Source organism: Centruroides vittatus, unplaced genomic scaffold (assembly GCF_030686945.1).
Source record: "Centruroides vittatus isolate TY-2023 unplaced genomic scaffold, ASM3068694v2 contig_1799, whole genome shotgun sequence".
Taxonomy (NCBI): domain Eukaryota; kingdom Metazoa; phylum Arthropoda; class Arachnida; order Scorpiones; family Buthidae; genus Centruroides; species Centruroides vittatus.
The window spans coordinates 42,893-57,917 of NW_027121100.1; the positions used below are offsets into that span (position 1 = coordinate 42,893).

The 15,025-nt window shown below is 31.5% G+C and overlaps 1 protein-coding gene across 1 annotated transcript in view; it reads right to left on the bottom strand.

The window, feature by feature from the left end:
• Positions 1–8,055: 8,055 nt before the first annotated feature.
• The window catches only part of LOC136969493 (alpha-tocopherol transfer protein-like), a 46,647-nt gene continuing 39,677 nt past the window's right edge, over positions 8,056–15,025 (bottom strand). The window contains exons 2-5 of the mRNA XM_067263660.1: positions 13,317–13,553; positions 13,040–13,233; positions 8,959–9,069; positions 8,056–8,266 (exon numbers count right to left, since the gene is read on the bottom strand). Coding sequence (XP_067119761.1) covers positions 8,084–8,266; positions 8,959–9,069; positions 13,040–13,233; positions 13,317–13,553 — 725 coding nt within the window. The 3' untranslated portion in view covers positions 8,056–8,083. The remainder of the gene's footprint in view (positions 8,267–8,958; positions 9,070–13,039; positions 13,234–13,316; positions 13,554–15,025) is intronic.

Below are 15,025 nucleotides of genomic sequence, written 5' to 3' on the forward strand. Positions count from 1 at the left end.
AATAACAAAATTTACACATTATTTTAACTAATAAAAATTTTATTATTATAGATAGTAGTAAATTATTTACCGTGTATTTTATAGCGTATAAGGCAAACCCCCATTTCAGCCCAGAGTATTTTTAAAGAAATAACAATTTATATGTTTGTCAACCTACTTCTTCGGTCTCAATATTTCTTTTTACTGTATTCTGGATACAAAATCAAAACTAGAAACACACTTTTACTTATCGGTGTAAAAGATACATTAAAAAACGTCGTAATATACAGTTAAAATTCCACATTCAACTATTTAACATGAATGCATAAAATCTGGTTAGATATAATAATAGATTTCATTAAAAAACACATTCCAGTTGAAGAGTTGGGCCAGATAGAAATTACTTGTAGATTACTAAAGGCTGTCTTTAGCAATTCATTAGTCTATGGCAGATTGCAACCTCATATATAAGACAAAGCCAATTTTTTCAGCCTATATTTTAATGAAAGTCACATTTTAAATTGCGAAAAATACGGTATTTTATTGAGAATTGACAAATAGTTCGATAAAATATATTTTTTTCTATTAATTTTTAATTATTTATAAATTAAATTTATTTATAAATTCGTAAACATTAACACAATAAGAAAAGATGTATTTTAAGAAATGAAAAGAAATTTAAACATCTTAATATGTATAGTACCGTACATAAATAGTTAATTGACTTTTTAATTTTTTTTTATTATTATTAAAGAAAATAACTTCTAATTTTCGTTTATTTCAACAAAACTCTTATTTAAAAAATAAAAATTTTACTAAAAGGTGACGAAAAACCTTACTTTTTGAATAATTTTTAAAAATTTCGTAATTTTGCATTCAAACAGTATGGCAGAGTATTGTATCTACTCATAGATGTTAAGAAATGCAATAATACGATTTAAGCGCAGGTACGAATTACGTTTACCGAAATTTTTAAACCACTTTTCAATAAGTAACAACAAAACAATTTAAGAACCACTGGTCTACGCAACAGCGATTTTTTTCGGGATATTGAGACTAACATCTGACAGGCTAAGGCAGTGGTTCTTAAGCTATTTATACTCACGATCCACCAAATATTTGATAATTTTTTTGTGACCTCCATTTTTTTAATAATAATTTATATTTGTTAAATTATCTATAATAAATTAAATTTTAATTACTGCTTTATTTTTTTTAATATAATGAATGTAAATCATAACTTTACTGTTTCATTATCTATTTAAACAACATTCAAACTTCACTATTAAACATAAAAACTCATTAACTGTTAACAAAATATAAAATAAGAAACATGTCGATAAATCGATCTAATGTCGATGCTAAAACTAAACTAAAACTAAAACACTCACAACTTGTGGTAAAGATTTTGCATATCTTACAAAAATATTTAAATTTTCGGTTAATGTTACCTATGGTTCCAAAATTGCGGCTTGTCTGATTGCAGCAAGGAAACAGTGGGGACGCTTGTTCTAACCTAACCTTACCTATTCTAATAATTTGGTTGTTAATAATTATGGTAATTTATTAGAATAGGTTAGGTTAGGTTAGAACGTGCGTCCCCACTGCGAAAATCACTCCCTGCAGCATCCTTGCAGACATCTGCCAGGTAACACATGCTGCTTTCCTTTTTAAGTCCCATGACCCTACAGTCACCGCCATCGCCATCGGCACATTCCACAACGTCGCTGCCCACCAAATTAATTGTGAGCTATCCAATGAAGACCTCTGCTCCTTTCTGGACGGATCTATGAAAGGAGATCTCGACCTCCCCTCAAAAGACATTACCTCGGCCAGGACCTGCCTAAGGTCAGCTACCTGGCGCCTGCGGAAGTACCTTAATATTTCCTGGTCTTTTCTAGATGGCACCTTTGTGCCCACCCATGATGAAGCCCCTATCTCTCGTCAAGCCTGCACAAAAGTTTTAACCAACTTGGCCAAGTTCGCCCTGCTGAACTGCTTTCTACAAAAGCCGAATCAAAGAACGTCTTTCCAGCTGATTGCTCTACACCGCGCCCGCCTCAGCATCGTGCCCCTCCATGGCTATTGTCGATTTGGTAACAGGTTCAAAAAGTGCAGGCAATGCAATCACCTTCCCGAGACCTTGGCGCATGTGATTAATCACTGCCACCCCAACTTGCGGCTCGTCACCCAGCGTCATAATGCTGTTTTAGACCGTCTGAGACCTGCCATCAACAACAGAGACTTACAGATTTTCTGCAACCAGCGCATTCCTGGATTCAGTGACCGATGCTGACCTGACCTTGTGGCAATTAACGACACCGCAAAAACTGCCACCATAGTCGACGTTGCCGTCCCCTTTGAGAACGGGCAGAGCGCCTTTAGCATCGCCAGGGACACTAAAGTTAGTAAATATTTTGCACTAATGCAATTTTTCAGACAGCAAGGCTACGACACATTTTGTGACGCCTTTATCGTGGTATTTCTCGGTGGTTTCGATCCTAAAACATCGCAGTTCTGCAACGCTTGGGAATCAGCCATAACTACTCCGAGATGATGACGATGCTCATGGTCAGCGACTGCATCAGGTGGAGCCGAGAGATCTACTGCAACCATCTACGCTACAGCGCTGGTTCACGCCGCCATCAACCCACTACTCTGGATTGACCATGTAACCACACAGCCCATTAGGACTCTTATCTTGGACTACTCCTCGGACTTGTTCCTCTGTGTTTATTGCCAGGCTCTGTGCTCAAGTCGCGGCCGAATTTATCTCTCGTTGTCACGACATCTAGCTTTACCGTGAGCTATTCTGCTTGTAAATTTGTCCACTTTTTTCTATGGCAGGCTTTGCGCCCATGTCGTGTTGTTTGATCACTACCTGATCCTTGTCGTATCCGACCTCCTGTAAGTCGTGATCTTATATTTTCTTGTATATACACTTTTTTTACTTGTTTGTCCTACCACATTCTTTTTACACCCCATGTATTTTGATTTAATTTTAATAAAAATATTTCTACTTTTTCTCCCTTCCTGACTAACCTGTAGGAGGTTGTGTGGCTCTGTCTAATTAGGTCAAAGTTCAACATAATTTTCTGTTTTAACTAGTGCATATTAGACTTTCTCCATATTTTCAATATATCCTACATAACGAATATGCTTGTTTTACGACCATTCAGTTGCAAATCTCTTTTTAAAAAATTAAGTATGTCTGGTTATTGCAGTACTTGTATACTTATTTTATACGAATGATAAAATTGTTCATTTAATAGGGTAATAATTGATTATACATTCTACTGTTATTATATTAGTGTAAATAACATAAATATAATTAAATATAAATTATCAATAAAGTAAAATTTTTAGAAAGTGACTGTCCCCTCAGCAAAAAGACACTTGACCTAAATTTCGGAAAACAACCACGCCCCCACGAGACAATGTTCGTTCAAAAGTATACGTTCTTTAATCGCTCTCCATCGATTTAAAACGCTGCAGTTTTTTTCCGTTTGAAAGAATATAGACATATCTAAGTAACACATATAGAAAATTAATCTAATATTTATAATTAAGAAAAAATGTTTTATTTGTAGACAAGTAAAATTACATACAGTACACGTGATATAAAATCGTTGTAATAGGTTTTAAAAATTCATTGTTACAGAATGTAAACTTGTTACAGTTTACTAATACGTAACAACAAATTACTACACATTTTTCATATATAAACTGTTTGTTTTACTATGCATTATTCTTATAAAAGTTACAGTGGCACAAACTTCAAGCAAGAGAGCAAGAACCCAACCGCCAAGGGATCCAGAACAGTTGCTGAACTGGCTGGAGGACGACGATGACCAGGAAGAAATGTATGACTCGGACGAGTCCGATAGTGGGGAAGTGGACGTAGTAACATAGAGTGACCACAACACTGCTTCCAGGCAGGAGTTAGAACAAGACAAAGAGGATAGAGTTCAGCCGTCTGTAAACGACAGATATTTTACTCGAAAAGATGAGTATACTAAATGGTATAAACAAACACCATCGAAACGAATTTGGACTAGATCGGTGAACAACGTGACACATTTACCTGGCCCCAAAAATTAGGCACGTAATTGTAAGAAGGAAATTGACATATTTGACTTATTTTTTGATATCAATATAATAAAATTAATTGTTGATTGTACAAATACATATATTATGAACATTAGAAAAACATTTGCCCGAGAAAGGGGTGCTAGGGATACTAACTCTACAGAAATAAAAGCATTTGTCTGATTACTGTATCTGATAGGGAGTTTACGGTGCTCCGTAAAAAACGTGAACAAGATGTGGGACAATTCAAAGAGGAGCGGGATAGAAGCTTGCTACTTATGCATGAGTGAAAAAAGATTTAGATTTATCTTACGATGTATTCGATATAATAATATTCACGACAGAGAGTAGAGAGAAAAAAATAGATAAATTGGCTCCAATCATAAAAATGCATTAAATGTTTGTATCTAACTTTAGAAAATACTTCACACCGAGTGAGCACCTTATGGTAGATGAGAAACTCCTATCTTTTCGGGGCGAATGCTCATTTCGGCAGTACATTCCCTAAAAACCAGCATAGTATGGGCGAAAAATGTTTGCCCTGTGTGATGTGAAAACCTCTTACACAATAAGTTTGGAGCCTTACGTAGGGACACAGCCTGACGAGCCTTACTGTATAAGCAATACTGCTTAGGATATTGTTGAGCAATTAATAATGCCTGTTCAGAGATCGAACAGAAATACCACTGGAGATAACTGGTTCTCTAGTCTTTCTTTAGTAAAAACACTTAAGGCTAAAAACTCACGTATGTAGGCAAATAGGCCGGAGGTTCCAAGAGAATTTTTACCAAACAGAAATCGCGCAAAAAACTCTTCAATATTCGGATTTGAAATCGATTGCACTATGATGTCTTATTGCCCAAAAAAAAAATAATGTTGTAGTTATGGTATCATCAATGTATTTCGATGACAAATTAGACGAAACCACAGGAGAAGCACAAAAACCGGAAATTGTAACTTTTTATAATATGAGTAAAACTGGAGTAGACCTTGTGGACCAACTTTGTGGAAAAAACAACGTGGCCAGAATTACCAGAAGGTGGCCAATGACCATGTTCTACAATTTGTTGAATATTGTGGCGATTAACGCCTTTTGCGTATATAAATAACATAAATTTGCTTCTCAAGAAAAATGCAAACCATCAGAATTTTTAGAAAATCCAGCTTAGGAGCTAATAAAACCACAAATAGAACGTAGATCTAACCTCGAATCTTTATCACGAGATCTTAAAAACAAAGCAAATTTGCTGCTTAAAAAACACACAGATGTCGAGACGGCCTCAGAATCAAGACCATCTAGCACTGTAGGTCGATGTCAGTTATGTAGTAGAAGGCAAGATCGAAAAACCAGACGATGGCGTCAAAAATGCAAAAAATGGATATGTCCGGAGCATATGGTTTGTGTGTGTAGCTCATGTTTCGAAAATTAAATTAAATTCAAATTATTTCTAAATTTTATATTTTATACATATTATTTTATATCTTTGAAATTCGATACCCTCATCGTATTTCAATCACTCTGTATGCTCGTATAAAGACTGATTGACCTTTTCTGAAGCTCTCATTGGAAATGCATTTAAAATTTTTAAATATTTAGTATTTTGCTTTGTGCTTCATTGTAGAAACGTTGAAATTTCTACAATACTCTTCGTATATTATTGCAATTGTATTTACTTATAAATATTTTTGATTGATTACTGGGATGCTGTTTGTGCAAATCATTTACGATATAATAATTTAAAGTTTTTTTCGGATATATTATTGTCCAGTTAGGACTTAGTATATTGTCAGATCTTCTAAGTATGAAAGACTTACGTATAATTAGCGTTAGGAGTTATTACTATAATAAAGTCTACTTAGAAGTGCTGACAATATGCTAAGTCCTAACTAGACCATAATATAACATTATTAGTATAATATAAGACAGACAATTGACATATTATTACGTTTTGTACTAAATATTTTTTGTACAACTGTACTTTCTAATTAAGTCAGTCATATCATTAGAATTGATAACAGAAATTATTATAATATGAAATAACACGTATGTTTTCGCTTATATTAGATTGTATTTGTATTATCATGGTATTATCATGGTATTATCATACCATTATCATGGTATTTGTAATGTATTATTTGATTGTATTATATTTTTCAAATCGTATACTACATATCGTATTCTATATGTATTTCGTACATTTTGTAATTGTGTGTTAGTTATAAAAATAACATAATCTCCTTTTTAATAACATATTGTTCTAAATATAATGTTTGTAACTAAGTTTTTTTCGCGATTACACGAAATACATAAGTAATGACACTCTCAATTTTTCGTACAATTTTGAAATTTTTTCAATGCGATTTTCAGTACTTTGAAGGAATAAACTAAAGACATTATTTTTCAGCATTTAATAGATTAAAAAGTACGCAAATTTAAAAATGACTGGACTACACGTGCACCCCGCGCACATAACGTAGGGTTTTAAAATATATTTAAGAATTCTAAAAAATTACCTTAAACGCTTTGATATATAAAACGAAAATATGTGTGGATCATCATTACTTCACTACAAGATATCAAATATTCTAGAATGTGTAAGCAAATTTCTAGATTTTGCAATAATCTAGAGATTTACAAACAAAAAAGCAAAAAGAATTTCCAAGAATGAATTTTAACGAACAAACGTTCGTTTGAAAATTTTGTACTGTTTACATATCTTACCAAACGACATTATAATTGAATGGTAGAAAATATCTAATTTAATAATGCATAACTTACATTATCGAATTTAAATTAAATAAATAAAATGTTTATGTTATTGTTTTCTAACAGAAAGCCCTGCCTGTGTCTTACAAGTGCATACATTTTATTCGTGTTAATAGCTACCTGTTTGCTATTATATCCGTGGCATTTCCATTCCCACCAAAGAAAATAAAAGAAAGAGTAAGTATTCTAAGTAATTGTCTAAAACTTTTTTTAAATGTGACTTTATGTTAAAACTTTATATATCTTTTTATGAAAAACGCCACATTTGTAAGAACACTAATAAACACTCATGAGTGCATAAAGCCTTTCAATATTAAACAGACGAAACTGCAGGATTTTCCTCTTAAAAAAATTTAAAATAGCATTTTTGCATGAGAAAGCTCAATGTGTTCTGTGGTTTGATGAAATAGAATTACTAATTACAATTCAGGCAATCGTCATAAAATATGCATGGAGAATAATAAACTTTAAATATTGGTATATAAAAGGGATTATAAGTTTGCTAATATAAAAATAGTTGCCAGCTTTTTTTAATTTATGTAACTAGCTTTAATGTTTTTCTTATCTGGTTATTATCAGCCGTAGGTTTCTCTGAGATATTGCACGAACATTCATGGTGATTTTGTTTCGTGAAACCGTAAAACACATAAACATATCTCCTTCACTATGGCTATTTTGCTATTGTGTATAAGCTATTTACACAATACAGGGAATTGTAGTGTCTACTGAACTGATCACACTCAGTAAAATATTACAGAAAACAATATTCTAGAAATAACTGTATATTTTGCCAGGATGTGTAGCAAAATATACATTGATTTGTCATTAATCACAATATACATGTTTATCACTTTACTCGAAATACAGGTAATCGCCAATCTACACTCACCTCTTATTATTCAATACACTGTATGCATATTCAAAAAAGATACAATTACGAACAAAATTCGAACGATAGGAAAAGTATGTATGTATATAAATAATGATGGCATTACTTAAATTGAGTAATACTTGTACTTTTATTTAAATACGAAAATAATTTCCTACATATAATATTAAGCTTTATTAATTTGCACACGTGTTAAATGAACAAAAACTTATCAAACATCCATTGTTAAGTCAGAAGAGCGAATTAATTTTAAACAATTTTATGATATGTTTATCAAATATATATATAATTTATAATAATTAATTCTTCACTAATTACGCAATGTAAAAAATCTTTTTCAATTTTTTCTTCAAATATTTTTAAATATTATTTTCTTCTGTCCAATATTTTTCGTTTTCTACAAAAAATTCTTCATTATCTTTTAACTGTTGAATGTATTCAGTTGAATCAAAAGGAGGTAATTCGCCACCAAACTCTGCAGGTAGATACTTAGGATCGAATACTTTGTGAAGTTCTTTCATATCTGAACCATAAAGATGTATCTACAAAGAAACAGTTTGTAACATTTATTCTGTAGAAAATTCAAATAGAAGACGGTATATATATATATATAAATAATATCTTAATACATGTAGACAAATATCATTATCGAGTAACTAGTTATTTACGTAATTATCATTAATTAACGTAACGCATTTGCAATAGAAAAAGTTCTCGCGTTACTTTAAAACGGAAATATGAGAAAAATAAAAAAAACGCATTGTAAAATAAACATTACATAACATTTGAAGTATATAAAGGAGTTTTTACTTAATTTCTTATAAAAAGAACAAACATTTAAAATACGGAAAATTACATCTCTGCTTCATCAGATTTTTACAAAGTTTTCTAAAAATAAATTGGTTTTGGTAAGATTATCCGAAGCAATGATGAGGGCAATCTGCCAGAGTAGGACAGACTATGAAAACGTGGATGCTATTAAAATATTAAATAGGTGAAAAAAACACTATGTTGCTAAGCGTTAGTGAGATACGAACACAAGACTAATTACCAGCGTTGATTGGTTTTTTTTAATACAGATATCGCTTGTGACCCGTATAATGTAGAATGGTTATTAGACATTATAACAAATAATACAAAATCAATTAGAATCATAAAATATATTTTAGTCCTTGTTATTAATCCATTAGCTCATACTATACTTAAAATATCAAACTTTTTAAGAAAAACTTACTCGCTTTTTTAGTTTGTAAGGTAAAAATGGAGAAATTATTTGATACAAAAATCTGAACATATTGTCGACGTTGACTACGTGAATTCCCTTGTAGCGGACAGGAATGCATTTCTAAAAAATAAAACAAAGGAAATGTTTAATATTTGTCAAAATATAAATTTCAGATCAATATGTCATTATAATGTTAACAGGTTTTTATTAATAAATATCTGTATGACAGAAATTTTGGGCATAATATATCGAATAAAGTAAGTGATAAATGCCATTTGAGTTTCTGTTTATTTTACAAAGTGTATTTTTATATTTTTGTTTTAAAATAACGAGGCAACTGTGTTTAACTTTAAAACATTATATTTTCTAATTACAAAGATTCGTAGATTATATTCGGCAATACTATAAAGAATAGCGTAAGATTTACTAATATTTTTTATTGAATATATTAAGACAAGAAAACTCGTTTCAATTTATAATTTTGATACTACTGAATTATGAAACGATCGGATTAAATTGGATTAAAGAAATTTGGCAACACCAAGAAAATTCACCTCCTGAAAAAACTTTATATGAAAATCTAACCGCGATTTACGTTGTAGATAAATAATGAGAACCCAACAATTGTAGTTAAGCCGTTCAACAGGCGACAATTCATGTTCTACATTAGTGTTCAAATGTTTTATTCTTAAAGGAAATGAAGTATGTAAAGAAAATATTCGTTCAACTTTCATTACATAACATTTAATTTCAAATTTTACAATAATATTTCCAAAATATTCATGCAAAATAACCTGTTAAATAAACTTTTGAGACAACGAAATATGTAAAAAGAACAGGCAAAATTCAAAATTTACGTGACATCTAGCTCTTTCTACATAACATTTTCATGAAATGTATAAAGTTGTTCGATCTGCATTTAGTATTCAATATTTTATCAATATTAAAATTTACAGATCATTCTAATGTTTATTTAAAAATTGTATGTTCTGCTTTCCTAATTTAAATATATTTATACTAAGTAACATTAATTAATATTTCTAAATAGATATGAACAATAATGTCTGAAGTCGCTGTGATAAATGAGATGATTCTGTTTGTTTAAGGCTGTCTGAGTCAGCTCAAAGCATAAAAATCTTTATATAGTTCATTTGATAACACACAAAAAAGAAAGAATTCGTGAAAGAAGATTTATTTTCGAGCTATTAATTATTACTGTTGTAGTACTAGGAGCAGCTGAGAAACACCTAAAAAATGTAAACTATACCAGGAAGACAATACAATTGAAGCAGAAAAAACTAGTAGCTGTTACGTTCAAGGCATTTAATGATTCATATTTATAGGAAGTGCATAAGGAAACTTTTAAGTTGTGTTTATGGTGTAACAAAGAAAAAATAAAAAATAAAAGAAAACAAGAATTTTTGCACTACTTTATAGAACTTTTATTCCTACATCAGATTCAGTATTAAAAACGCTGATTTTCTGTAATAATCGTGTCATTTCAGCGAGCAACTATTCTACATTTTAAGAGCGAGAACTTGTAATTATGAAATATTGACCAGCAGGTCCTGATTTGGTGTCAACAATTGTGAAGCTAAAAATTGCGATCAAAAACTTCATGCGCGATGTTCTTGATCACTTCTTATGAAATAATGGAATATAATATGAATTTCAACAGTCACATTTTTTTTTTTTTTTCGACGTGAAATTAAATAATTTTACTGAAAATAAATTTTCTTTTGCTGATTCCAATTAATCAGCCAGTGTTCGTTTCATTGTTACAAATTAAATGTCGACTATCCAATTACTATTCAAAAACTCGGCTGGTAATAGGTGCTCTATCGTTGTTTGGGTAATATACCAAGAGCAGATGCGTCCTGGAGGACTTTCTACAGGAAATTCACTCTTTTCGAAAAGTTTGAGACGTGAAGAAAATTCAGAAAGCTTTACGTAGATAACCCGTTTTAAATACCAGAGTTTGTAGATTTTATGCACTCGACCACTGATGGGCTAAAGTTCAACTTATACGGCTCTCTCAATGCGGTTCGTTGAAAATTTCTAATGCCTGAGTTGGATAAACAAACTGTTCAACAGACAACATAACTGATTTCTCGTAATAATTCTTACATGCAGTGCGATACATTTTTAATGCTACACGAGTACGAACAGGTTACGATAAACACTGCTTTTAAATGTCAACACGACCAAAACTCTGGAGGGGTAAGTTTCGAAGAAATATGTCCATAACGTAGAAAATGCATAAGTACTCTGTTCTCTGGAAAACATTGTCGAAGAAACAACTACACATTAGTTGATATGTCAACCTATAAAAGTGCATAAAATGGTCAATATTTTCAGTCCGATATACATAATTTTCATATTACGTGAAGAAATTTGAGTAACCATTTGGAAATAAGACAAAACGAGTCCACCATTTTATAGTTACGTGTGTATATTTTGTCAGACAACAAAACGTGTGTCAAAAAGAGTGAAGAAATTCGACATTCGAGACAAGTTTCGAAAGTATTTTATTATTCTGTTCAATACAAATGTATTATCGCATTTTCTAGGTCATAAAACACCGAAATCTCTGGTTTGGCATTCTAATTGATACAATGCTCTTATCTCTAACACCGTTATAAAAATCCACGTACAGTTCCAGCAAATTTTCATAAGTGATTTATAAAAATTTACCTAAATGGCAGGCACGAACTTCGACACAGACGTAAATACATTTATCTTCTCTATTGATAGTACGTTTCCTGCAGCTGATATGGGTTTAACCTTTGAAAATTCAGCCGATATATCTGAGTGTCGGAATGAATTTTCGACTGCTGTCACATTAGAGATTTATTATGAAATAACTCATTGCTTTTTAGTCCTAGTTACATTTAATTTTGTCATAACCTAGCCGGTTATTTAAATTGTAGGGGTTTATCACACCAGTAAATATGATATTATTATCATTTATTTACTATTAAAAAGGGATTGAATACATAACTATGTATATATAAATATTTATCATATAGCACAAATAGATACATCTGTGTCATCTGCTTTGTGTATAAAATTCATCAAGAATAATTCACGAAAAGTTTTACTGTTATACGGCAATGATGAATTCAATTTAACATATAGTTTTCATATTCGTTTAACACATGCAACATAATTCTAGTCTTCATGACTGACTAGCTTAAAAGTGTTGAAATGTCAGCTTCCTTCAACGAAACTGAATAGTTATGATCCGTGTTTGCACTTCTCAAAAAAGAATGATTATACAGATAGTATTGTTTGTACTCATAATACACTATTAATAAAAAAATGCGGTAGATCTCACAGTTTCAATTTAATAATATGTTATATTTTATTCGAAGCCACAATCATTCCCACTTTCATAATTATCACAATATGAGGGGCCCAGCCCGAACGACTTTCCGCTAGACTATACATAGTATCTTACACATTAAGAGCCTCTCTCCCATTTTTAGTATCTTTAATAAAAATAATAAAAACATCAGAAACCCTTTCTCTGCCATACATGTTATTTCTCCAACTAAAAATCAACAACTTCTGATCTCTCTTATTCTTGCATTGAGACTAAGCCATACAGATATGACATTACCGTAAAAAATCATAAAAATTCACTACACTAACAGATGTAACAGGATCGGTACATTTCAAATGCATGCCTTTACAATAAAAGATAGATCAGACACATGACGAAATTCATTATTTCAAATAGCTAGTGCACATACAAAAAATTAACAAAATAGAAATTAAGGTTTTAGAGTTACGTACTATTGCACAACCATTTACTCTTTTATATGTTATTTCGTATTTGCAGGTACACGGATACCGTTACCAGCGCAATCTCAGCTAAATGAATAGTTTTCCTGCGAAACTGGAGATACGACAATATAATTCTCAGCCGTCGATATTTCCATTGCATTTGTCGAACAACGACACTATTCAGTCTCTCAATAGTATTCTCTTTCATGATACGTGTATAATTTTTGAATGGCAATTATTTTCGATAATTCCAATATCCGTATCCAATTAAATATTTAATTATATATAGATTCAGACTTACCAACATGCTTAAAATTACTATTTGAATATTTCTTGGAGTGTACTGGATAATATGTCTCCACGATACATCCTTGGCGTCTAATAAAAGATAGTGTCCATTTATTTGTATAGGATGATCATTTAGTTCAAAGTCAAGGATTAACAAAATGGCTCTTAACACATCTAATATTTCCACTTTAGTAGCATCCCAACGACCTGTATAAGAATGAATTGTAGTTTAATTATCTATGTCATAAACATCGTATGGTGTACCATTACAGCTACAATTTGTGACTTACCATAACTACCCACTGTTATTATCATATCATTTTCAGTTTTTACAGATGATAACATGTTCATACGTAGGAATTCCTCTAAAGCTGAAGGCTTAAGATTTTTGAAAACAATGGGATACTTCTTTCTTGTCAAACAATAGTTCTTGAGCAATGTCAATGCTCTTTCTCTGTCGAATTTTCTTGCTCGTAGGAAACTCAGAAGAAATATGTCGTCAGTTTTACATTTCAGACCTTTTTCTTCTTTTATATTCGTGAAATAAAACAATATTAATATTTGAATTAATGCTTTAAAACTTAAAATAGACACACAGAAATATTTACAAAAATGGTGGTAATTTTTATATCTATTACATATTTAGTTAGTATACTTCCTGTGAGATTAGCCGGGGTATGAAAAATACGAATTTATCTTCCATACCGCTTACTGACTTCTGACCTAGGTCGGCTTCTCGGAAGTACAGGATGGCTTCCTTAAGATTACGTTTATTTATCAGTTCGCAAAAACCCCTGGATGACGTTATCTCCTGACACCAGTTATTCGATCTTATTACGCACGGTATAACACGCGTATTTAAATCTATCTCGCGGAATAACGAGTTGGAGGGACGTTGGGTAAGTTTGGAAGGCGCTGAATGAATTTGAGTTAGAGATGATGTAAATTTAAACAATAACAAATAAAATTTAATTTAACAAACTATGGAAATACAATCAATTCAAGAATAAATGCTACATATTACTTAGTGGGATCTAAATCTAACTTATCTCTATTTCCACATCTGAGAGAGACAGTTTACAAAATTTTCTATGATCATGATACCTCATATTTGATGAATCTAGACGTTTTCTATTAGCACGCAAAATATAAGTCTTGATTCTTCCCTTAACGACTGTCAGTTATTCAGATTGGGACTTACTCCATATTTTACTCTATGTGGAGACCCCTTCTCGCTGTCTCTTTACAGAAATTATTCGTGAAAAATAACGTTTTAATTTCGAATACAAAATTAATATTTTATAACTTTGATAATTTACACAAAGGATGTATAATACTTTCGTTTTGAAGGAAAGTTGAACTTTCTTCCGAACGGACGACTAGTAAGTTAAGTCAGAAGCGGCCTTTGAACACGGTACTGGCAGTCTCTATAAAAGGGACATTTTCCAGCCATTCGGGATAGTCGTCGTAGCTAAGATATGAGTGGAAAAAGATACAAATAAAAGAATATAGTTTATTAACTAAAAATAGAATTTATACGGATGGCTCGAGAACCCCAGAAGGAGTAGGAGCTGCATACATATATATATCAAATAATAGAGAACAATACAACAGGAAAATCAAACTAGATAAAAGATGCAATAACTATCAGGCAGAACTCGTAGCCTTAGAACAGGCTGTAAGCTGGATTAGCAAAAACATGAAAAATATAACAATCACAATCTGTACAGATTGTCTTTTTGTATTAAAAACATTGAATGACGACGAAAACAAACACGAACTCATCGACAACATTAGAAAATATATCTTAGCAAATAAAAACAATATATCCTTCAGCTGGGTAAAAGCACATATGGGCGACCCTGGAAACGAACGAGTAGACAGCCTAGCAAAAGAGGCAAGCAGCTCAAACATGAAAGTAGTATACAAAAAATTATCTGAAAGATATGTAAAAAGGAAAATAAAGAACAAATATATAATAAAATGGCAAAAGAGATGG